Here is a 26700-nt window from a genome sequence, read left to right on the forward strand (position 1 = left end):
CTTACTTCCACAGCCATATGTAACTATTTCTTTTCAATCTGCACCTCCTTCTTAGTCTCTTTATTTCTCTATTATAGTAAGGTGGGTCTTTGTATCATTCCTTACCACCTTTTAAGATCCAAACCTGTTTTCACATTCCTCAACAATTGCTTTAAACCCATCCCAGAGTCTGTTCACATTTTTATTTACCGTTTTCCACCGTTCATAGTTACTTACGGTTTCTCTATAGAGCTCATCTGATTTTACCAGCACCACATCCAGGATATTTTTCCCTCTAGTTGGTTCCATCACTTTCTGAATCAGCTGTCCTTCCCATATTAGCTTATGTGCTGTTTGTTGGTATTGCTTCCTGTCGTTTGCATTTCCTTCCTTCCTTACCAATTGACATTTGGAAAATTCAGATCCCCCGCTACAATTACATTCCTTTCCATGTCGTTTCCCACATAGCTGATTATCTTATCAAATAATTCTGAATCCGTGTCAGCGCTACCTTTTCCCGGTCTTTACATTCCAAAGATATCAAATTGCCTATTATCTTTAGAAATGAGCCTTACACCTAGAATTTCATGTTTTTCATCTTTAACTTTTTTGTAGCTTACAAATTCTTCTTTCACCAGAATGAATACTCCCCCTCCCACCATTCCTATCCTATCTCTATGATACACTCTTCAGTTCTGTGAGAAAATTTCTGCATCCATTATATCATTTCTCAGCCATGATTCAACTCCTATTACAATATCTAGTAAATATATGCCTATTAAATTACTTTATTCTATTCCTTTCTTTACAATTCTTCTACAGTTCAACACTAACATTTTTATGTCATCCCTACTTGACTTCCAGATCTCTGTACCCTTATCACCGCTCCCTAGACAACTCCGTTTCCCTGAATGTACCTCCCTATTACCCTTTCAAATAAATTTCCTAACTTATAGGTACCACTGCGGTTTAAGTGAAGGCCATATGAGCGCTGATTCCTATCTCCTACCCACCTATTAGGATCTAGAAATTTCACTCCCAGTTTCCCACATATCCACTCCATAGTCTCACTTAAATCCCCAATCACCCTCCAGTCAGTATCCCTTCTACACATTATTCCACTAATAACAATCTCCGCTTTCTTAAACTTCACCCGTGCTGCATTTACCCGATCCCACACATCTCCAACTATGTTGGTACTTATATCAGCTTGCCTTACGTTGTTGGTACCAACGTGAAACACTACCACCTTCTCCTTCCCCTCCTCCCTCTCTTCTACTTTCCTCAACATCTGCCTCAACCTAATTCCTGGATAACACTCCATCCTGGTTCCCTTTCCTTTAAATTAGGCATCATTTGAATAATGTTATAAATTATTTTATTTTAATATGATTTTATAATAGTGTTAATTTGTATATTGGAGTAAGTTAAATTGTTTAACATACGTTTAATGACAATAATGATAAAATTAGTATAGAAAGAGTGTATTATATTTATTGGGTGTCAATTTATATAAAGGAACTAGGCAAAATTAATGTTCGCCTGTTTATCAAAAACCTGTTCTTTAGGGATGAATTGAAGGTCGGGCCTGCCGCCTGATGAGAATTAAAGGGCCGTGGTATTTTGACCGTGCATAGGTAGCATAATCATTAGTCTTTTAATTGAAGGCTGGAATGAATGGTTTGACAAAACATTAACTATCTCAGTATAATACGTGGAATTTAACTTCAGAGTCAAAAGGCGAGGAGACCCTATAGATCTTTATACAAGGTTATGTTATTTTTGTTTAGTGGTCTTGTTAATAAGTATATTATCATATTTTGTTGGGGTGACATGAAGATAAACGTAACTCTTTATAATTAAAACATTGATTTATGGATGATTGATCCATTATCAACGATTATAAGATAAAGTACCTTAGGGATAACAGCATAATTTTTTTAGAGTTCTTATCGACGGAAAAGATTGCGACCTTGATGTTGGATTAAGGAATATTATTAGGTGTAGAAGTTTTTAAATTAATAAGTCTGTTCACCTTTTACTTCCTTATATGATCTGAGTTCAGACCAGCGTAAGCCAGGTTGATTTCTATCTTTATAGTTGTAGGAAAATTTAGTACAAAAGGACTAAATATCTAAAATATTTTTTTATTTGAGATGATAAATATTAATACTACTTTGCCAGAGAAGTGCATTGGATTTATCATTTAAAAATGTAAGAGTATTACAGGTAGTAGTGATAGTAGAAGCATTGATAAGAATATTGGGTGTTGTTATATTAATTATTTGTGTGCTGATGGGGGTAGCATTTCATACTTTATTGTAGTGTAAGGTTTTAGGTTATATTAAAATTTGTAAAGGACCCAATAAAGTAGGATTTATTGTAATCGAAACCCACTTTCAACCTATTAGGTCGTGTTACGTACATTTAGTACGTGTTGAAGAGATAAGTACAGAACAAATGCCCAACCGACCCCAGTGGGATCCGAACCCACAACCTCCCTATTTCTCTTCAGCGTGTACTAAATGTACGTAACACAACCTAATAGGTTGAAAGTGGGTTTTGATTACAATGCGGTCATGAAAATTCAATATTCGTAGGATTTATTGGATTACCTCAACCTTTTGCTGATGCAATTAAGTTATTTTCTAAGGAAGGGACATATCCTATAGTATATTTAATGTATTATTTTTCCCTTATTTTTAGATTGTTTTTTGCTTTATTGACCTGAATCATTTATCCTTTTATGACGACTTTGTTTACATTTAATTTAGGGATTTTTTTAGTGTGTACAAATTTCACTTATGATTACCTAAGGCCCATGTTGAAGCTGTCTCAGGATCAATGATTTTGGCAGGGGTGTTATTAAAGTTAGGGGGATATAGGTTATTGCTTGTATATTCGATGATAGTATCATTAGGATTGAAGTATAACTATATTTGGATTGCAATTAATTTGATTGGTGGTGTGTTGGTTAGCTTGGTATGTTTATATCAAACGGATTTTAAGGCTTTGATTGCTTATTCTTCTGCGAGTATGTGATTTTTACTGGTATGCTTATAGTGTTTTAATTTGCATTTGAAATTGTTATGTGTCTGTCAGACTGGAAAGTTTTTATTACATACGAGAAATGTTTTCACACAATTCACTTTGGAATAATAGTATATTATGCATCAAGGAAGGAAAACACATGATTATTCCCATGTGTGAAATGGCAGATCAAGACGTAAAGGAGGGCCGAAGTGCTGAGTTCTGTTTTCTAGAAATTTAGATACGTAATATTAAGAGTGCGAGGGAAGTTGGATAGCAGATAAGACAGAGCAGAGTTGGCTATCTTCGACCACTTGTATGAACAGAATTAATTTAAACCCCAGTCCTTATCCGATGTTTATGTTGAGCTGTCATTTCTTTTCGAAATGAATTAGGTTGATATAGTCAGTTTTGCTTGAGACGCATCCCAGCAAGTAGACATTTAGTGCTTTTTCTTTATTCATTTGTATCTGTGCGTGTGTGCGTTGATGTGAATATAAAAGCAGTGTTTCAACCGATCGCATTTCATGAAACTTTTATGTTAGCACTTTAGGACCGTCATGGTTAGTGTATCAGGGATGCACAGAAGGCACCGAGCTCGATAGCTGCAGTCGCTTAAGTGCGGCCAGTATCCAGTAATCGGGAGTAAGTGAGTTCGAACCCCACTGTCAGCAGCCCTGAAGATGGTTTTCCGTCGTTTCCCATTTTCACACCAAGCAAATGCTGGGGCTGTAGCTTAATTAAGGCCACGGGCGCTTCCTTCCCATTCCTAGGCCTTTCCTATCCCATCGTCACCATAAGACATATCTGTGTCGGCTCGACGTAAAGCAAATAGCAAAAAATAGCACAGAAGGCAGTGTAAACAAAGTCTTCAAACATTTTGGTACATTTGTGGAATTTGTGTTCAATTCCAAGCTGTATCATATAGACTCATTTGTAAAGAAACTTTATTGTTTTTTACTTCCAGTTGAAAGTTGGAGATCAAGGAATATCTTTCGCATCTCATATTACATGCAGTACCTGTGTCGAGGGACTTTGTCACTGATATGAGGGCAAACGAAACTCAATGCCGCTTGCCATACCCATGCAATGGCGAGAGCAGAACAATCATTATGACGACTGTTATTTTTGTATGACCAATGTTGTTGGTTACAATAAAAGAAACAAAAACAAAATTAAATTACCAAACCTCTTGTCTGCTATTCGGCCTGTTCCTCATGGACCTGTCTTACCTGTACCTACTCCAGCTGGTAACTTGAGTGATGAAACTGAAAGCAGTTCCTTGCAGTCGGACACAGAAGAAATGGATTGCGAGCCACATCAAATGACACACCAACAAATATATTTACACAATCTGAATTGAATGATTTGACAAGGGATTTAGAGTTAACCTAAGAAAGGAGTGAATTACTTGGCTCAAGACTACACAAAAAAAGAATATGTTGGCATCCGGGATTACATATTCCTAGTATAGAATATCATGAGAATTTAAAAAATATTATACACAAGAAAATCAACTTGTATTTTGTACAAATGTTCAAAATCTTTTGCATCAATTGGGAGAGAAAGAATATGACCCTAGCAACTGGCGCCTTTCTTTTCACTCTTCCAAAAGAAGTCTTAAGGCTGTTTTGCTTCATAACAGCAACATTCTGGCTTCTTTACCACTTGCACATTCCACAAAGCTGTCCGAAACATATGAGACATTAAAGTTGGTGCTTGAAAGAATTAAATATCACGAGCACGAGTGGCAAATTTGCGGTGACTTGAAGGTTACTGCTGCAACAACAAAAATGCTACACAAAATTCCGCTGTTTTCTATTCGAAAGAGATAGCAGGCACAGAATAAACATTGGGATACTGTACATTGTTCTGAAAGGGAGCAACTTCAACCGGGATCCAAAAATGTCTTGAATGTGAATCTTGTTGACCGTGAACAAATTTTACTTCCTCCCTTGCACATCAGATTGGAAATCGTGAAACAGTATGTTAAGGCATTAGACAAAAATAGTCCATGCTTCAAATGTTAATGCATGAAATTTTCCACATTATCAAGACACTAAAATCAAAGGAGTATTTGATGGACCACAGATTTGTAAACTGATGGACAAAAGTTTCACAGAAACATTGACCAAAATTGAGGAAGATGCATGGCACGCATTCAAAAATGTAGGGACAAAATTTCTTGGTAACATCAAGGAACCTCTAAACAAAGAAATTGTAAGAAACATGTTGGACAAATTAACCAACTCGATTGTAAAATGAGCCTAAAGCTTCATTTCTTAGTGTCACATCTGGACTACTTCCCTCTAAATTTAGGAGGCGTAAGTGAAGATCAAGGTGACAGGTTCCACCAGGATCTCAAAGATGCAGAACTGCACTACGAAGGACGCTGGAATGTAAATAAAATGGCTGATTACTGTTGGTCGATTGCACTTGACGACCCTTCCAGTGAGCACTCATGAACTTCAAAAACACGCGAATTGTACAGGAAACAGAAAAATTTGACCGAGTAAATGTGAGTAAGCTTTCAATTTGTGTATCATTTACCTTGCTTGCTAACTTGTTTAGTTTGTTTGTTTTATCTCTCTGAATGCATAATTCAATCAATAGTAAGTGTCAGAAATTTTACATAATGACAAAATAACATTTTGTACAATTGCCATTTAACCAGATGTGATACGGCAATACAAAATTCATTTTTGAACTTAGCATTACAAAATTAACAAAACCCACTTATCTTAGTTTGTACTGCACAAAACACTTTTTTTTTTTTTTTTGCAGGCTAGTGTTATCTGACCTGGCTGTCCCAGATGAATAAAAGATGAAAGGAAAGCAAAATAAAGTTGCTAGAAATGTCCAAGGCTTGCCTAATGTATTTGACGTCAATGAGTGATTCATGTCTTAACTTCCCAATCCAATAGACGAATAGTCATTAACATTGCCATATGGCCTCATTCCATATGAATACTACAGGGAGGTTTGGAATTGAATCAAGGCATTTGGCAAGCAATCTATTAATTGTATACCACCCTGCTGGCCAACATTCTGATGCTGAAGATGCTGAAAATGTTTTCTATCAACGGAACTCGAACCAGCTAACCATAGTGTCAGATCATTATTTAGCCACATTATTTTACACCTTAACATGTTAATGTTGACGCGTACATTTGTGTTTTTCGTGGTAAACTGCGGAAATGTGATATACATATTTCAGGTTGTTGTGGGCTACGGATGTGCATAATTTCATTCGTAGATGATAATCAGAGACATAATTTATGTTCAAAGTTACTATTTTTGTGTCCCCCTATTGGGGCGACATAATATGGTTATTAGGTTGGCAATGCAACAGAGAAAGTGACGGCATTTTTACGTTTGTTGTTGTGGAACACTGTGCTCTGTGTTGTGGAATGTTGGTTTATGTGCCTTTCAACAAGTTCTTTGTAATTTACAGTTTTGTGACAAGAATTTAATTCATGTTATATGTGTTTCTGTGTCGAGTAAACCATGATTACCGATAGAGTGATAGAAGAACTTGAAAAGGGTTCGAGTGCAGAATCAAGTGATGTTGACATTTCGCATTTACAGTGTGATGCCACCTTTTCCGAGTCGAATTGGACAGTAGTTTGTGTAGTGAGGACACTAGCAAATATTCTGGTGCTGCACCGTGCAATGATTCAACCATATCACCAGCCAGTGACAATTACTGGGGAACACTCTCAGGTTTGCAGAAACATTTTTTATTCACACGTAGCCCCAGTTTAAAATTTCCTCTGAGTGCTAAATCTCAACCAGTTGATTTCTATCATACTATAGTTAATGACGATATCATCAATATGATGGTGCATGAAACCATTGAAAATGCAAGGAATGTGTTGCAAGGGAAATGTGTGAGTAGGCGGAGTAGATTCACTCAGTGGACTGATATCAGTTGTGCTGACATGAAAAGGTTCTTAGGCTTATTGATGTGGATGGGCTTAGCACAGTTTCCCAAACTATATAATTATTGGTCAAGAAAGAACAGACTATATAAAAACTATGTTGGGGGTCATGTAATGAAGCGGGACAAGTTCTTACTGATTTTGCATTCCTGGCATTTCAACAGTAAAGCGAACCAAGGTCATAACAGGTTGTATAAAATCGCACCTCTTGTTCTAAAGCTCAATAAGAATTTCAAAGAACTAAATAAGCCACAAGAAACAGTAGTCATTGACGAATCTATGATTCCCTTGAGGGGAAGACTAATATTTCGCCAGTTTATTCCAAATAAGACTCATAAATACGGGGTGAAGGTATTCAAACTATGTGTTACAAACGGCTATACCTACACCACAAAAGTGTACTGCGGCAAAGGGACAACTGCTAAACCTGGATTACCCCATGCTACAGCTGTTGTGATGGAACTTATGGATCCTTATTTAGACAGTGGATCAACTTTGTTCACAGATAATTTCTACACTTCAGTTGATCTGGTGAATAAACTCTTAGCTAGACGCACTCATTTGATTGGTACCTTGCAGAAGAATAGAGTTGGGCTTCCGCCAGTTCTAAAAGAAAGAGTCAAGAAAGGAGAAATGGTTGCTAAGGAATCACAGAATGTTATCCTAGCATTGAAATGGATGGACAAGCGAGAGGTTTATATGCTCTCAACTAAGCACCAGTTAGAATTTGTAACTTCAGGAAAACATGATAAGAGTAACACGGAAATTTTCAAACCATCCGTAGTTATTGACTATTCACAATTAGAATTGACTATAACAAAGCAAAGCCCGGCATTGATGTATCTGATCAGCTCTGTTCAGAAAACTGTCAGATGGTATCACAAGGTAGCAACGGAACTGCTAATTGCAACGAGTTTGGTGAATTCATGGATTGCATACGGAAACTATCAAACAGTGCCAAAGCTGCAGAAAATGTCCATCACTACCTTCAAGGAGACACATGCTCTTGAACTGATGTGCTTGTCGGATGAAGTAAAAACACCTTGTCCCAACTGAAAAGACTAGAAATTCCACACGGAAGAGAAGGAAACACTGCAGCATATGCTACAAAGAAGCTAACAAAACTGGAAGTCGACAGGCTGCTAGGAAAGCGGAGAAAGTAACAACACATTGTCAACATTGCCCAGACAAAGCATTCTTATGCAAACCTCACTAGGAGTTGGTTCACAAGTGATATGTATCTTGTGAAAACTGTTATCCTCTCATATCATTTATACTATGGCATAAATTCAATGACTATCATGATATATCATTATCTGTGTTGTTTTCTTTTGTAATTTTAACTTTCCTTAGAACAATGAAGCTCCATCGATCTAATAATAACCATTTCTGAAGTTATGTAACAATAATATGTAAGAATGAAGCAATAATAGGCTCCAATTCACATTATTTTCCTTTCTGTTAATAATTGAATTCTGATGGTTGCCAGAGAAATTCCACTGTCTGTTGCTCAATGCACAGCATGCTGAGAAAGGAATGGGCACCGCGCTGCACTCGATGAACACCTTACGTGAACAAGCAATGCAATACAACACCAAATGGTAGCGCTAGTTTTGCGTGACAGCCTAAAGTTAAGAGTCCTGGACACACTACCATGTCACCCCATGAGGGGTGACTTACGATATTTTGTATGAGCGTCTTCAAAGTGTTAACAACTGTGGCCTGGGGTCTTTCAGCTTGGGAGCGTGTGTTGGCGACCACAGATTTCCCACCTGAGTTTGGCATCTCTTCCACTGACTTTTGCCAGGCTCCTCACCTTTGAATTTCCTATCTGACCTCCTTCAGTCAACTCTTGTTCTTTTCTGACCCCCGACAGTATTAGGTTTTCGAAGCCTAGGGAGTCTGTCATTTTCATGCCCTAAGTGACTGCCTTCTTTTGCTGATATCTTCATTTTTCAAAGCGTTGGACCCTTTCCATCTTTTCCCTCTGAACTGCTCTTCAGCCTTACACTGAATAACCTCAAAAAAGCTCCACAACAAAACAACATACAAGTTTATACGGTCATGTATTAATCCGTTATCTAACAAATCTTGATCAAACTCTCCAACAGCATTCTTGCCATTCCACTATCAGGCACCTAAATATTGATGCTCATTCTTCTAAGAAGTGATGCTGATCTACAGAATATTTAGACCTCCCCAGAAAACCATATAAGCTGAACATGTTTCAATGTCCTACAAATGTAAAAAGAATATTTAAATGCTATGACTTCAATAGATTACAATGCCATCCCAGTATCAGCATTTTCTCTATTTAACAGGATATGAGTAAGACATCTCATTGAAACTTCAAGACAAGTTCGACCAGTTCAGTTCCAAAATGTACCATAAGTTTGAATATATTTTGTAAATTGTGTAAAAATAGTTTTTAAGAATAGTTATAGTACATGTTAATCTCCAGTAAGTTGTAAAAATGTACAGATGATTAATCCCAATTGCATCAAGCCATTCTCATTACCGACATTATAAAAGTTAACAGTCAATATATTTCCATTAAATGTGAACAAGAGTAGAATGTCACATTGGAACTTTAAAACATGGACGGCTTGATCACTCCTTTGCACTGTTAAATAACAGGAAGTTCCAATGTGACATTCTACTCTTGTTCACATTTAATGGAAATATATTGACTGTTAATTTTTATAATGTCGGTAATGAGAATGGCTTGATGCAACTGGGATTAATCATCTGTACATTTTTACAACTTACTGGAGATTAACATGTACTATAACTATTCTTAAAAACTATTTTTACACAATTTACAAAATATATTCAAACTTATGGTACATTTTGGAACTGAACTGGTCGAACTTGTCTTGTTTCAATGAGATGTCTTACTCATATCCTGTTAAATAGCATCCACCCAGAGCTCTGACTTGGAGATAGAATTAATGGCTGATGATGCCTGCAATGCCAGGCGAAACATGTACCATACTCAAACTTAATGCAATGACATTGTTATAGTCATAAAGACTCAACCAGTATTGAATAGGTGGTTTCAATAAATTAGTGTTTAACATTTAACAACAGTACGTCACAAACATCCTGCGTCCTTGTGTGTTACCTCTCATGCGACAGGATCGTGGTACCACGTTTGAAGAGGACAACGCTCATTCACACACGGTACGTGTTTCTGTGAATCGTCTGTGTGATGTTGAGGTACTTCCGTGGCCAACAAGATCCCCAGATCTGTCCCCAATAGAACGTGTGGGACCAGCTCGGACATCAACTCTTTCTCAGTGCCATTATCCAGAATATCAAGAACCAGTTACAACAGTTATGGGCCATCTTGCCTCAGGAGAGGATACAATGATTTTATGACACCCTTCACAACCGAATCAGTGCATGCATTCAGGCCAGAGGGGATGCAAGGTTATATTGATAAGTGGGCTCGTACTGCCAAGTTCCTTGTGAATTTGACTCAATTTTGTAATCACTGAAATAACATCGCATACCCTCTCACTTGAAATTTCATTTTGTTTCCTCCTCTGCTTCTGGGTGCTTCAGAATCCTTTGTTTTTATCACTGCAGTGTATCATTCAATGTCCTGACTGGGAAACTAGCCAGAAATTTCATGGAATGTCTGTAGATTGAAGATATCTTACTACTGGAATTATTTTTGAAAGCATGATTTTCTCTTACAAACCGGCATAAAGATAAATTAGTATGTATTTTCATATTTGTCCTTGTCTTGTTTTGCTATCCTGTTGCTCTCTCTGCTCATGTTACCCTGTAATTGTGTTATCCTATGTATGTGTTCCTATCCTCATTCCTAGCTTCCCGTCTATTATATATATTATGAACATTTAAAAAAAATCTTTAATTAGTTTTAGTTTATTAGCCTGTGCATCATGTGAAGTGCTTGAAAGTGTTTTAAATGTGTGTCATTGGCTCTTGACATTTTCAAAGAATTCTTATGGACAAAATTCTGACACCCTGACATCTCTTAAAATCTATAGCCATTGAAAAGATGTTAAACAAGCTAGGATAATTTTTTTTATTTTTTTAATTCATTGATCAATCTTTCGAACCATACTCTGTGTTTCTATTAATGCCATCAAAATGTTTAGTTGTTAAGTCTTCTGTGACTACCACATTAAAAGCTACTGTGAAAGCCGTCGTTAAAACCACACACAAGGTTGTAAACTGCCTGTCTTACGACCATCATGTGTGTGGTAGCTAAGTAGATCAGCACTGGCATTTGACTATAGCAGTTTTGGTTCTGGCCAATGCACATTGGATTTTAAAAAAAAAAATCATCTAATTGGTTTGAATTCCATGAAAAACTGAAGTTCCTGTGGCTTTGATTACAATATCAGTTGTCATGTCAAACTGTAAACATGCTTAATGTTGTCTAAAAATAGCTGTGCCCCTTCATTAAGTGAGTTTAATTAATGATATGGGCAATATGAAGGCTGTCGAACAAAAACTTCATAAGATCTAATTATTTACCTACTGCAGTTTTCATGTGTATCAGCACAATTTTAACTTGATGATTCCATCTGCAGTTTCTGCTTATGGAAATTAACTTTACCTTACTTACGATTGGTTGTAAATTACCGAGAAAGGAACACTAAGCGTAAGGAAAAGTTTAAATGCTGTTACTGCACACCTTTATTTGTAATTGTATATATTCTTGCATAATTTCTTAAGCATTTCAATTCTACTTCAAGTGATAAGATGTTTTATTAAAAACTTCAGGTAAGGAATTAATTTTTCTTTTTGTCCAAATTATATATCAGCTGGATGACCCTGTAGGGATAACCTGTAAGTTTAGATGTCAGTTATCTTTGGAAAGGTTAGACACGACACAAGCACTGAGCACGTAGAGCTTTCTGCTGAAGAGTGAGCTTTTTAGCAAGGATCATGCTTGCACTGATAGTAATCACTCAGAATTATATAGGTTCTGATTTTGGAGGTGTAAGATTCACTTGTTTGAAGAAAATGCTCTAATGCAAGGGTTGGAATGAATTTTTAGTAAAATCTGTACAGTTGGATTGGTTTTAATATTTTTAGTTTCCAAACGTAAATAGAACAGTATTAAATTGAATGCACATTAGCTTCTCTGTAGCAAGAAATGTAGATAAATATATTTCTTACTTTTTCATATTTTATGATTGTAAAGTAAACTGTGACACTGTTTTCTTGGAAACTAGGGGAAAATAATGCTGGTGATATAAAAGATGCGTTCAAGCATTTTCTCTCAAATAAGGGTTATAATAGTAGTAATAGTCGTCTACTGCTTTGCTCTCCTGTTACAATATACGATATATTGCTTTTTTTTTTTTTTAATCATGCATTGATATACGGTAGTCGTGGAATGAGTAAGGCAGTGGGAAGATTATTTTAGGAAGAACTTGCTACAGGGACACGCTCTATTTTTAAGTAGACCAATAAGATGTGTTCAATAGATCATACTTTCTTTTCTACCAAAATATGTTTTCAAATCTCAACTGAGAAGTGTATTCTTAATGTATTAAAAATGTTCATAATAATGACTGCCTTATTATAGTTTGCATGGTGTTATGAATGCAACCTTCCTATATCTGTATGTATCAAATCATACTGAGTTCTGGTGCATATGGTTTGTTCCAGTCTCAACTGACATAGAGAATAAAGCAGCTTGGAGGGAATGCTTGTCTGTGAAAGGTGTCAGACTGCCCACAGGGTATTATTTTGGAATTTCAGCTGCCACTGGAGATCTCTCAGATATCCATGATGTATTATCTGTCAGATTATATGAATTGGACATCCCAGATGATGTAAGTATTAAGGTATTTTTCTTTACATATAATATGAAGCAACTATGAATTATGTTTCATTTCTCTAATAAGGGATTGTGAGGATATTTTGAAAGTATCCTGGAAATTCAGGGTCTCATTAGAATGTGCCAACGGCCGTAGCCGTGTTGAAACCCCGGATCCCATGAGATCTCCGAAGTTAAGCAACATTGGGCGTGGTCAGGAGTTGGATGGGTTGCCACGCGCTGTTGGTGGGGGGTAAGGGAATGGAGGAGCGGAAAGGAACTGGCCACCCTACCGCACGTAAACTCCAGCTCAGGAACACCTCTGCAGAGGTCCGGACCTGCCTTCGGGCAGAATAACCCTTACCTTACCTTACCTTACCTTACCATTAGAATGTTAATTAATCTTCATCACTTGGATCTGTCTGTTATGCCCACTGGTCTAACATAGTGGCAGGAGACACCTGATGTAAAATTGTTTAATATGTAAGTAGATTTTTAGCTTGATTTCTTTGTTATAAACTTTGTTGGCTGTCTGTTTAGGCCTTATTTTTATAACTTTGCCTAATCAATTTGGGCAAGAGTTATGACTGTAGTAGAGACAAGAAGCCTCTTGTATCCATATGTGGACATCATTAGGAGATTCCAGGGAACACTGCAAAGAAGTTGGTGCTGTAATTTTCAGAGGTAGTATGAGGTTGTAGAACGGTGTCTACTTGGGACAAGGACAATCGCGTGATTCTCAGATCCAGTTATTATGTCTATGAGTCAACTGGTAACTCAGCACTTAAAAGGTTAATTGAAGCCACGGCCGTCTCATTCCCACTCCTAGCCCTTTTCTATCCTATCATTACCGTAAAACCTATCTGTGTTGGTGCGAAGTAAAGCAAATTGTAAAAACAAAATGTGGTAAGAAACTTTATAATGCTGAAGTGTACACACTGCTATTCTCCTTAGGACAGGAACTTCATGGCATAACTGAATGGAAGATGGTATAGAAAATTAAGATCATGAAAGACATCTCCTGCCACAAACTGCACACAAAAGGTGTAATTGCTATGAACGCCTCATCTGAGGTTCTCAGTTTCAGCAGCATACTATTAAGGCTGATATTTTCAAGTTCAGCATTCAATGGGCCTTCAGATAGTAATTGACAAGTCAAGATTCTAGTCCCATTCAAAATTCCAGCAAAGCACACTAATAGTCCAAGCCCAAAGGAGCGGTCTGCCGTGTTTCAAAGTTGGTAGAGATGGTTATGTTGGGGCTGGAAATGTCCTTCCTAACCTGCTGAAAGGGGGAAGGCACCTTCCCCTCGTGGGGTGTATACTACCACACCCGCTTGAGTCTTATGCCCCCAAGTTCATGTATCCTCTAGGGAGGAGGTTACACTGCCGACAAATTTTATTTAAGAAATACCGTCAAACGGGGTGATTTCGGACACAGAGGTGGTTTCGGACAGTATGGTAGATTTGCCGTATTTTGTCGCATAGCAACGAGCAGCCGGTGCTTTGCACTTCCGCGCGCATTTTAGTTTAATCTTGAGGTTATGTTTCCCGCGTCCTTTGCTTTTTATTACGTATCGACATCATACTTTGGAAAATTTCCCGTGTGTACTGGCAATGTTGGAAGTTCATGCATTATCATTAAGTGGATACTTTCGATTGTTGCGGTCGGAAGGAGTGTATTATAACTATGGTTTTTAGTGAGTTCAACTGACTGAAGTGTTTATAAACGATTGCTGTGGAATTTTGGTGTAATTTAGTGAAAAATAGTGTTTTACGCACATTGGACTGAAAATTGGAAGCAGTCTGGGTGATTTCGGACAATGCCTAGAAATTATCAGAGGCAGAAAGAAGCTGCTTTGAGGGGTAATTACGAACCAAAATTATTAGAAAAAGCCATACGTGATATTAAACGTGGCAAGTTGTCTTATAGGAAAGCATTATTGATTTCTATGGTAGGCCTATGCCTTGGTCCACCCTACAAAATAAAGTGTGGAATGTACATCCTAAAAATGGGAAGACAACCTATGCTAAATGAGGAAGAAGGAAATGCTCATGGAAGCTCATCACCCTCCGGCCATGCTCCAACCAAATACCCAACACAACCTGCTACTTCCCCCCACCACCGCAAATGAAATGTTCTACCTGGGAAGCCGATTTTTGGCCGTGACTTCCATCTAGATGAAAGCAGTGCAGAAACAATTGATGGCGCTAGCAGCAGAAGTGAAAATGAATGCGATGAAGGACACAATGAATGTAATGACGTTCTGGTAGTGCAAGAAGAGGCTTTCCTTGTTGCAGATTATAAATACAAGTTGAGGAACAAAGAACATACAGGCAGTATTTTGGCCTGGCCTGAAATATTCGTTCAAGGGATGTGGATGTCATATCTTGCGCCCATATAAAAAGAGCAGAAAAGTGTTTGTGTTCCCTAACATCCCTGCTGAGGATACAATAGCTAAAGAACAAATTTTGAAAGTACTTCCAGTCCAAATTGAGAAGAGAGGAATGTTAATTTTCAAAGAAAATGTATTTTAGATTTATAGGCCGTGGCAACTACATGTTCATTGTATCGATTTTTTTTCTCTGATATTTGTATCTTTTGTAAGAAAAATTATTAAGATTTCTCAGTAGGATCTCTGTACAGTTCATAACTATTAATATTTCAATTTAGACCGGAAAACTTTTACATTTACCTTGCCAGAAAAAAAGATCGATCAGTAACACATTACATTTATCATTACAATGATTTTAACCAGTTAGTCATATTTTGGATACCCTCCGAACACTTTAAATATCACAAAACTAAAGCAAAAAGAATGAGGAATTGAATAATGGACTATTTATGTCCGAAATCACCTAATACGCTTTGAAACTTCGGACAACGGTTTAAAATGCATGTGCGTCCAAAATCACCCCGAAGTACGGGGTGAATTCGGACACTACATTTTGTTTTATCAGGAAAACCTGTGTTGGCGTATATTTTTCATTTGTTGGGAATTGCATTAATTGGATATATTCCCCATTATTAGGATGATAAACAATACAATTTAAGATCCCCTTCGTGAGTTAAGACGAAAATAACCTCAAAACCGTCCAAAATCACCCCATTTGACGGTAGTTTGAAACTCTACTGACTTGGGGATCCTCATTGTGTGACATAATAATGTAGGCATGAGGAATCCCTCGCATTCATGGATTGAGACAGAAACCATATATTGATAATTAGATGACTTGCTGCAGAAAAAAAGGACCATATCACAGTTTAAAAGAAAGTTTGCATAATTTGCAATTGCGATTAGAAGAAAGTTGTGGCTCACAGATGTGCATGATGTGTATGTAACAAATATGCAAAACATGTGCCATCATCAGTTACATTGTCAAATACAGATATTTGATGTTCCACTTATAAGGGTCCATGTCTAACATCATTTCACAATAATTGCAGTCTCTTTACTCATTTAAACATTTGATCACGAGTTGTTTTAGAATATAATCACTGCACGTCTTTTGTTTTCAGAATAGGCATCTCGAAGGTCACATGATAAAGCTGTCAGAGCGACATCTAGTTGTACCTGTACTAGTACTGTATACTGTAGATGTTATGCACGAGCTTCACAACCAGTACGTTCTCCAATTGTGACAAATCAACTGAGGCAGCTACACAGTCATTCTGTTTATTCTGTGATCGATGTAGCAAGAGAGTTAACTCTCACTAACAGACTCACATGCTGTGAATCCTCCAAATATTGTGAGCATAATTGTTACTACTCATTACAAATAAAAATGAAAATGTACAGAAATGGCACAGAATCTTCATTATGGTTCCTACTATGAAATGAAATTAGGAGCTGAGGAAAGAGAACAATGGTAGCATAGACAAGGCGTTGTCTTTGGACGACGACAGTGATTTTGATGACAGAAATTACAGCACACGACGAGAGAAAGGCTACTGAATTCATAATCAACGTGATTGAAAACAGTGGCAACAGACGGATGTAACATATGTAATGAACATACAATATGCTACATCGAAGAATATGAATGCACAGAAGAAGAAATGCCAGAAAAGAACTGATGACAATTCAAGTGCCAGTCCAGAACCTGAAGAAAAGATGTCATTAAGTGATGGAAGCCAGTTGTCCATTTCTGCCAAGTTTACATAAGAGGAAGAACTGGGATGGTATTCCCTGGAAATAGCAAAGAAGACCATTGCATTTCAAGATTCTGGAAAAGCAAAACAATTGATCAGGACAGTTCATAAATGCAAGACATATGTTATCTACAATATCTACGTCACTCGGTAGAGAAAGGAAAAGACCGGGCGAGTTGGCCGTGCGTGTAGAGGCGCGCGGCTGTGAGCTTGCATCTGGGAGATAGTAGGTTCGAATCCCACTATCGGCAGCCCTGAAGATGGTTTTCCGTGGTTTCCCATTTTCACACCAGGCAAATGCTGGGGCTGTACCTTAATTAAGGCCACGGCCGCTTCCTTCCAACTCCTAGGCCTTTCCTATCCCATCGTCGCCATAAGACCTATCTGTGTCGGTGCGACGTAAAGCCCCTAGCAAAAAAGAGAAAGGAAAGGAAAGCCAGTCCTCAGAACATCATATAGTTGATGATTACTATGTGGCTGAAAAATTCAGGATCACGAGATCTACTTAACGCACAAATGTTCATAGTAATGATCTTCGAATTTGGGTCTGGAAAATGCTCGAGACAATCGAGGCAATCTTCAATCAGTGACACAATCTTGGCTTGCAAGCAATAACAAAATGTGTAACATCTAACACCTGGGACAAGAAGGCAATGTCACTAAAAGGTGTGATTAGTTTTGTAACGTGATACTGTTAATGAACATCATGCAACATAACCAGATATAACCTATCATACAGAACAAAGTGGTATGCAAAAAGAACCTCACTCACTGCAGACTCTGCAGAATTAGTAAGAAGTTTGGTGTACAGTGAGCATGGGACAACTCATTCCTTATTGCAGTTAGTGGATGCGTGTTTCCAAAGATGCTGGTGATTTATCAGTAACCAAAAGTCAGGCAGGGTGCGAGTATCACAACAATTGCTGAAACCAAAAAATCTGGTTCAGGTGGTTTCGAAGTCCGGCCTAATCATGTAACAAATCATGGCACAGTTCTTTCAAAATGTCTTCTTCCCACATGCAGTTCAGGAGTCTCTTCTTGTGGTTGACCTGCTCGGCACATATCAAGACAGATCGCGTATAGATGCCATCACACCTAATGACACTGTGCAAGTGGCCATGTGGTTGGGGTCTCACAGCTATCAGCTTGCATTCAGGAGATAGTGGGCTCGAACGCCACTGTTGGCAGCCCTGAAAATGTTTTTTTTGTGGGTTTCCCATTTTCACACAAGGCAAATGCTGGGACTGTCCACGGCTGCTTCCTTCCCACTCCTAGTCCTTTCCTATACCATCGTTGCCGTCGTTGTGTCGGTATGACGTAAAGCAAATTATAAAGAGAAAGGGAAAAACCTAACAACACGGTGTGTTCATTCAGGGTCATCCCTCCTGGATACACACCTTACCTTCAGCTTCACAGTGTGTTACTGAATATTTTTTCAGTTCAAGGCGGCAGTGAAGTGGATGGAAGATCACATTATCCTGAACAAACTTCAGTTCACACCATCAAAGGACCTTCGTTAGATACTCATGAATAATATCTGGATATGATGACTTAGACCTGGAAGGATTAAAACACCGCCAGGACAGATTTTTGACGTTAAAAATTTATGTATTTCAGAAGATTGCCTGAAGCAAGCATTCATGAAGTGGTCATACTGTGATCAGCAACTCTGTTTCCAGCATATTGTACTCTGTGCTTTGACAAAATGAAAGTGACTGAGGTATGAGTAATGCTAGTAATGCCATTTCTTATGCAGCCAGTCCCTGTTACAAATGGTGTGAAAATGTTGCTCGTAGAGTCAGTTGGTGCATGCATTTCAGCGGACTTGGCAGACTGATATGTAATAGCAACTTCTGGCTCGGTGAGGAAAGCAATGGGAAGCTACCTCACTCATTCCCTAGTACGCCTCTTCAGTGAAGCCTAGGCCATCTGTGACAGCTGATGGCGGAGCTGTTGAGGATCCAACCATTTTTCGGGCTAAGAACTAAACATACATACATGCATACACAATAATGTTACTGGCTTTACGTCCCACTAAATACATTTTTACGATGTTTTGAGACGCCGAGGTATCGGAATTTAGTTCCACAGGAGTTCTTTTACGTGCCAGTAAATCTTCCGACATGAGACTGACGTATTGGAGCACCTTCAAATACCACCGGGCTAAGCCAAGATCGAACCTGCCAAGTTGGGGTCAGAAGGTCAGCACGTCAACCATCTGAGACACTCAGCCCAGCGTATACAAGGGTCTTCTCAGTTTTAGTTACTGAGTTTATGGAATGAAAGTACCTCGTGGGGACTACTGTAAGCACCTAGGTGTTAACATAAGGAAAGATCTTCATTAGGGTAATCATATTAACAAGGCTGTAAATGAGGGTTACAGATCTCTACATATAATTACGAGAGGTATTTAGGGGTAACAGAAAGGATGTAAAGGAAAGGGCATAAAAGACACTGGTAAGACCACAAAAAGTGTACGATTCAAATGTGCGACCCTCACAAGGATTATTTGAATCAAGAACTCAAAAAGATACAAAGGAAAGTTATTCCATTTGTTCTGGGTGATTTCTGACAAATGAGTTTGTTACAAAAATGTTACAATTTTTGAGCTGGGAAAACTCAGGAGTAAGGAGATGAGCTGCTTGACTATGTGGTATGTTCCTAGCTGTCAGTGGGGAGGTGGCATGGAATGACATTAGAAACACTCAGAAGTAAGGAGATGAGCTGCTTGACTATGTGGTATGTTCCTAGCTGTCAATGGAGAGGTGGCATGGAATGATATTAGAAGAGGAACGAACTTGAGTGGAGCTTGTAAAGGTAGGAAAGATCATAATATGAAGATAAAGTTGTATTCAAGAGGACAAATTAATGTTAATTTATAGGAAGAGGAATTAGGAATTGGAATAATTTACCATGGGAGTTTCTGACTTTTTAAAAATTATTTAAGAAAAGACTAGGTAAATAACTGATAAGGAATATGGCACTTGGACTACAGTCCTAAATGCAGATCAGTGGTAGAAGTAAGATGTATAAACAGTATGGGCTCATTATTGAAAGCAGTAAGAGAACCGTCACTGCTAATGAGGACAATAATTAGAGCTATTCTTCGGATCTGCAAAATAAAGTTTTGACAGTTTAACAATATCAAAGAATAACAAGTCATTATTTGTATGTATGCTGTCCAGCTCCATGGCTGAACAGTTAGCATGCTGGTCTTTGGTCACAGGGATCCCAGGTTTGTTTCCTGGCCAGTTCAGAGATTTTAACTTTCATTCGTTGATTCCTGTGGCCCTGGGGTTGAGTGTTTCTATTGTTTTTAGCATTAGAAATCATCCTAGGTAGGGCCCCATCCTCACAGATGCACAGGTTGCCTATACAGCATTAACTCAAAAGACCTGCACCAGGCCTCTCTGGAGGCCACACCAAGGAACTTAGAATACTCAACAGGTAGGCCATTCCGGGCATGTGTGCTGCCATTGGTCAGCGGCTTGTGACGTCATCGGGAAGAACACATCTGCGGTCTGTACTATTCTCTTGCATTAAATGCTGAATGCAAAGTAATATTCATTGTTTCTTTTGCACTTTCAAACTGGAATGTTTTCCTTTCATGACTTGGAACATATATTTAAATCATGAATATGTTTAATGAATGAGAGAAAAATAGAAAATATTTATCGTAGGGCAAATTATAGTGCATAATGTATGTGCCAGTCTCGTAAGCCTTAGTTAGGCATGTTTTTTGTTAATAATCATATTACAATGAATACCGGTAGGTAGTTCTTAAAATTGTTTTAACATTTTTCTCCTGTATCACACAAGACAGATGTGGATTTCGCAAGGCTATCCTTCCACTATCTGCAGGCTACCACGACTTAGCAGGCTACGGCACTCAGTGGGCTGTTTTTGCCACGGTATGTTTCAAATATCCTTCAAAAGTTGAAGTTGGGAACACTGTCACCGGCTAAAGCTTATTTTTTTATGTTAAGGCAGAAAATGTAATCTATGGCTGTTAAGGAGATACAACCCAGAGTAGGTTCTTCTTTACTGCATTCTTCTTCATTGCTTCCCATTTGGCCTTTTTGTACAAATGTCTGATGTGAATGAAAGTCCTTGTCCTTACATATAGGGCAATGATTTTCCTGTTGACTTCGGGAAATTTCGAACGTATAGTTGATGTTAATGTTTCCATTATATTGTAGCACGTTGAAATACAGTGCCCATGGAAGGAAGCAAAAATAACTTCAAACTCCATTGTCATAGCCAACCACTCAGGGGAAGGAGAAGTGAGGCCACTTTTAGAAATAATAGTGATTCAGTCTTGTTCAGAGGATAGTTTCGCATCAAGGCGACATATATCCGTTTTTGTTCCCAAAGAATTGCCAAGGTTTTTACACTTGTAGAAGACGTAACTTGCCAAATATTTTAAAGCATTGTCTGTTACATCTTCATTGGGAATCGTTAAACTGCTTAGATCAGTATCAAGTAGCAAGTTTTCTTCACTTCTATCAAAACTCAAAACATCGGACGGGTTTTCAGTCACTTCGATGCAAAGTTCACTGGAAAGGAAATTCCGGAATTCTTCTTCAGTTCCTTCGTCAGGTGTCAGGGAGTCAAAACATGTAGAAAGTTGACTTCTGCCCTGAGCAACAGCTGCTCCACGAGATAGAGGCATGTCGTTCGCGTTCCCAGTTAGTATTAAGAGGCGTACTCTGTTCTTCACTTCGAAAGGAATGGGATTGTTATAAAATATACCGAGACCCCGAAGCCTAGAAAAATAATTTTCCAGACAGTCTTGATTCAGTCTGGAAGTCAAAATGTGTTTTGCCCCAATGCCTTTCACATCTCCAAAGAGTGCAATAAGCAAGTTTATGGATATTAAAATCCCTTTCTGGAACGGAAGGAGATTGCTTCTTTTCCCCAGCCGCATACTCGAGCAAATGTCAAAAAAAATCTTTTATCTTCGATGTTTGAGGTCATAACTACTTCTAAGGGGAGCTTGTTCGTTGTTAGGGACCCTTGAATTCAAAACATCGAATACATCATTTATTAATTCAATAATATTCCCCTCATTATGTTTGTGTAGAATATATTTACTAATAATAATAATCAATCACCGAGCTCGATAGCTGCAATCGCTTAAGTGCGGCCAGTTTCCAGTAATCGGGAAATAGTGGGTTCGAGCCCCACTGTCGGCAGCTCTGAAGGGGGTTTTCCATGGTTTCCCATTTTCACACCAGGCAAATGCTGCAAATAGCAACAAAAAAAAAAGTAATCAATCAATCAATCAATCAGTACTGATCTGCATTTAGGGCAGTCGCCTAGGTGGCAGATTCCTTATCTGTTGTTTTCCTAGCCTTTGCTTAAATGATCTCAAAGAAATTGGAAATTGCTTGGGCAGTGCGACGTGAAAACAGCTGTGCAGCCGTTCTGACATTTTGACGAGCACGTCCAGTAACGTTCAGGTGAATCTCTGATATATGGTGTACGATTGAAAGGTAACTTTTCTGATGCCTTAGGAGATCTATAAGAGTTTTTGTCACAGTAGTCCCATCTGGCAAAGTGATTCCATCATCAAGGAAATGATTACGTAATAGTTTTAACAAGTGAGGGACTTCGAAGAACACCCAGACTTTCTGATTACTGTCCACAGAGTTGGAAAAATATGTCTTGCTTGTAGATACCCCAAGTTCCTTCTATACTTTTGCATTCCCCCCCCGTGTCGCAAGTAGCAGCAACGACACGCACTCCAGCCAGAGCCATCTACAGTTAAAGCCGGAAGGTATGCTTGGCAATGCTGTATCTATCTGTCAAGCGGAGGCCGAGAGAAAAGGAGGCGTGTCCGATTTTGAGTGGCTTCACCCATATTCACAGCATTTAGACCAACACGATGATTATGATAAATGCACACTCTTCGTAAAATGGTACTAAGAAACACAATCATTAAATGCATTCACTGAAGTTAGAAATACACATTTTAAATTAATAAAAACAAAGCACTTTAAGAAGAGTACTCACAAGCTCAATGATTGTGAAGCGTTAACAGCTTCCTCCGCTTAGTGTTTTTATCCTCACTGCTGACATAACTCCTGTTCTTCATCTGCTTTCAGCACTTTTTTAACACTACATTGGAAAATGTAGACAATAAACAATCTATCACACAGTTATTGTCACACCCACAATGACGGCGTTCAAACCAGAACTGTTGATTGTTCTCTCTTCCTAAAGCAGCTCAGGATAGAGAGAACAGAAATTCTTTATAATTTTCACAATCCAGGTAGTCTTCATATACCACTATTCTGCAAACACACATGACACAATGTGATGGCACCACTAACCCACCTCTGATGTTCTTCAAAATAGCTATCACCTGTTCATTATTCTGCAGGAGACCTAAACAATTGTCACAGCTTACCCTTCTGGATATTGTCCTTAGTATATACCCAGAAATGTACAGCATATTACCCCTGACATCTCAGATTGCCCACCAAAAAATCACATGATAAAAGTGAGTCTAACTTGTTTATTACTTCCATATTGAGCCCAATAACAGCTGTCTTGATGGAATCAGACATTTGTAATTGGCTACAGCCAAACCTCACTTTTCCATACCATCATCACCACCACCGCAACCCTCGAACATCCTTAATCCTAATTTTCATCTCACTTTCTAGGACTTGAAGTGAAGTAATAGTGTAGCTACAACCAATAAGCTATAAGTACTGACTAAACCTTCTTTCTAAGTTATCACTTTGAAACTTTCTTGACAGTAAATAATTTGCTTTCGCAGTTCCAAACAAAACTTTGTGAGTAGGGCCTAAATCTTCTTCCTTTTAGTGCAAATAATAATAATAATAATAATAACCGTGTGGGCATTTACCGGTTACCTCCATCGGGCGCGTCCCATTGGAATTGGGGAAGCTCGCTGGCTCTGCCGCCAGCAGAGTCAGAGGGTAGTAGGGAAATAAAATAACACCGTGAAAAAAAAACTGGTCCCTTGCCAGGGTTACGGCAAAGACTGGTAAATGACCAGAAGCCAGAAAACATCTCGAGGCAACCTCTAGGGCTAACAACCCTAGTTGTAAAAGGATGGGTACCCATCCAAAGCAAAGTCAAGTCAAAAAACATTATGGCACAACATTTCAAGAAACATACCCCAGGGGGTAAATCTTCGGATAAATCCCTCGTCGTGAACGCCACGGCGCACGAGTCTCGTTCGGATTCTGGGGGAGACTCGACATCATGCAAGAGACGAGTCGGAGCGTCTCGGTGTACCCCGAAGAGTCAAAAACTCAGGCCAAAATCTAAAACCTTTCTAGCAACTTTCAACATAAATTCACTTACACAAACTGGCAAGCTGAAAACCCTCAGCAAAGCTCTTCACGAAAATCAAATATCCATAATGGCCCTACAGGAAACAAGGTACCCAGATGAAGAGATTTTTGAATCCGAAGGCTACCGATTTTTCAAGAGCAAAGCGCAAAAAGGAATCCTCAATGGAGCTGTGGTGCTTGGAACCGCGTTTGCTGTTAGAACCAAGATCCTTAAATCGGTTGCAAATTTCGAACCTGTGAATGACAGATTGTCTATACTCACAATTAAATGCGCAAACAAAACCTACGCCCTAGTTAACGCACATGCTCCTACAAACGATAAGAATAGGTCTGATCCAGACGAAGTTGATAATTTCTGGGACCTACTGGATGAAAAATTAAACAAAATCCCCAAACACCATGTCAAGCTTCTTTTGGGTGACTTCAATGCCCAACTAGGTCGTGAACAGAAGTACAAGAAAGTTATAGGAAATTACCCTGCTCACAAAAGAACCAATCCCAACAGCAAAAGACTGGTGTCCATTTGCGAAAATCACAACCTGCAGGTCATGTCGACCCACTTTCGCTATCTACCCAGAAAGCAAATGACTTGGCGTTCTCCCGTCCAAGCTCTCGGAGAGTTCCAAATTGATCATGTTGCAATCTCCAGGAGAAACAGCCCTGAGATTATGAATGTCAAGGTAAAGAAAGGCATCAATGTGGCCTCAGATCATTATATGTCTCTTATCAAATTCAAACCAATTCCCGCAAACACAAGGAAGACAACAAAACAGATCACACGCTTCGACAATGATAAACTTCGGCAAAGGGTCGAGAAGTTCCAGGAGAAGGCTACACCAAATGACTGTGACTTTAACAACGCCAAAAGTCTCCTTGTTGAGGCCGCCAAAGACATTGCAGAAATCAAGAGAAGCAAAAAGCATGCCTGGTGGAATGGTGCCTGCGAATCAGTCCTCCAAGAAAGATGGTTATGAATTTCATGTTTTTGGTCCGTATTGAACAATATATAAGTAATAATAATAATAACTTAAATGTTTCCACCTTTTCAATACAATATATTCACAAATTTACAAAATTATACGGTACTAGTTCCGACCCATCTAGGGGTCGGAACTAGTACCGTATAATTTTGTAAATTTGTGAATATATTGTATTGAAAAGGTGGAAACATTTAAGTTATTATTATTATTACTCCAAGAAAGACTCAATGTGTGGAAACAGTACTACTCTACAAAATCAGAAAATGATTGGGAAACCTACAAAACCCAACGTGCCCAAGCAGCTAGGGTGTTCAGAACTGAGAAACGTAAATACGAAAAATCTCTCATTGAAAAGATAGAACAAAACTTTAGGAAGAATGAAAGCAGAGAGTACTACAGAGCCTTCAAACGCAAACTCACTGGCTATAAACCACCATCTCTATGCTTTGAGCGAAAGGACGGCTCACTGGCGACGTCAGATGAAGAAAATTGCAGCATTCTGGCAGACTACTACAAGAATTTACTTAATTGCTCTAAACCGCAAAGCCCCATTGAAACCAAGGAACCCTTACTCAGGTACCCAGATTCCAGACCACCCGACAGAGATGAAATCAAGCGCCACATTGCCCGTCTCAGAAATAACAAAGCGCCGGGGGAAGATTCAGTAGTAGCAGAACTATGGAAATATGCCCCAGAGGAATCACTTGATATCTTGCAAAAGCAAATAGAAGAAATTTGGAACAAGGAGACCCTACCCGAAGATTGGAAAATAGCTTTGATCCATCCATTACACAAAAAAGGCAGCATGAAGAACATCAACAACTACAGAGGAATATCTTTGCTACCCGTGACTTACAAAATTCTATCACTTGCCATCCTAGAGCGTTTGGAAGCACAAGTCGAACATCAAATAGGTGAATACCAAGGAGGGTTCAGAAAAGGTCGCTCAACAGCTGAACAGATACAAAATCTCAAAACGATCATCAGATATTGTACACTAAGGTCCAAGCAGTATGTGTCTGTCTTTGTGGACTTTAAGAAAGCGTACGACTCCATTGACCGGGAAGTCCTGCTAAACATCTTAAATGAATTTGGAGTTGATTTGAAACTGCTGGCATTAATTAGAGCCACCCTAACCGATACAAAATCCAAGGTGAAGTTCCACGGATGTCTCTCGCATTCCTTTGACATCAAAAGAGGAGTCCGACAAGGTGATGGGCTATCCCCGATACTCTTCAACTGTGTTCTTGAAAAGATCATCAGAACCTGGCGGGTGAGATTACAGGAAACCAACTACAGTCCATTGAGAATAGGAACCAAATCTAAGGGGATCGCAACAGACTGCTTAGCATTTGCCGATGATATTGCTGTTCTCTCAAACGACATAGAAACCGCTAGAGCTCAAGTTGAAATTTTAAAGGAAATTGCCGAACAAACTGGCTTGCAGATATCGTTTGAGAAAACAGAAGTAATGACTAACA

At 38.7% G+C, this 26700-nt stretch overlaps 1 protein-coding gene across 1 annotated transcript in view; it reads left to right on the forward strand.

Moving 5' to 3' along the window:
* The window catches only part of LOC136866005 (vesicular integral-membrane protein VIP36), a 189530-nt gene that overhangs the window by 121046 nt on the left and 41784 nt on the right, over positions 1 to 26700 (forward strand). Inside the window, exon 5 of the mRNA XM_067142614.2 lies at positions 12606 to 12772. Within this exon, the coding sequence (XP_066998715.2) occupies positions 12606 to 12772 (167 nt within the window). The remainder of the gene's footprint in view (positions 1 to 12605; positions 12773 to 26700) is intronic.

The sequence above is a fragment of the Anabrus simplex genome, chromosome 3 (genome assembly GCF_040414725.1).
Source record: "Anabrus simplex isolate iqAnaSimp1 chromosome 3, ASM4041472v1, whole genome shotgun sequence".
In the NCBI taxonomy this organism is placed as follows: domain Eukaryota; kingdom Metazoa; phylum Arthropoda; class Insecta; order Orthoptera; family Tettigoniidae; genus Anabrus; species Anabrus simplex.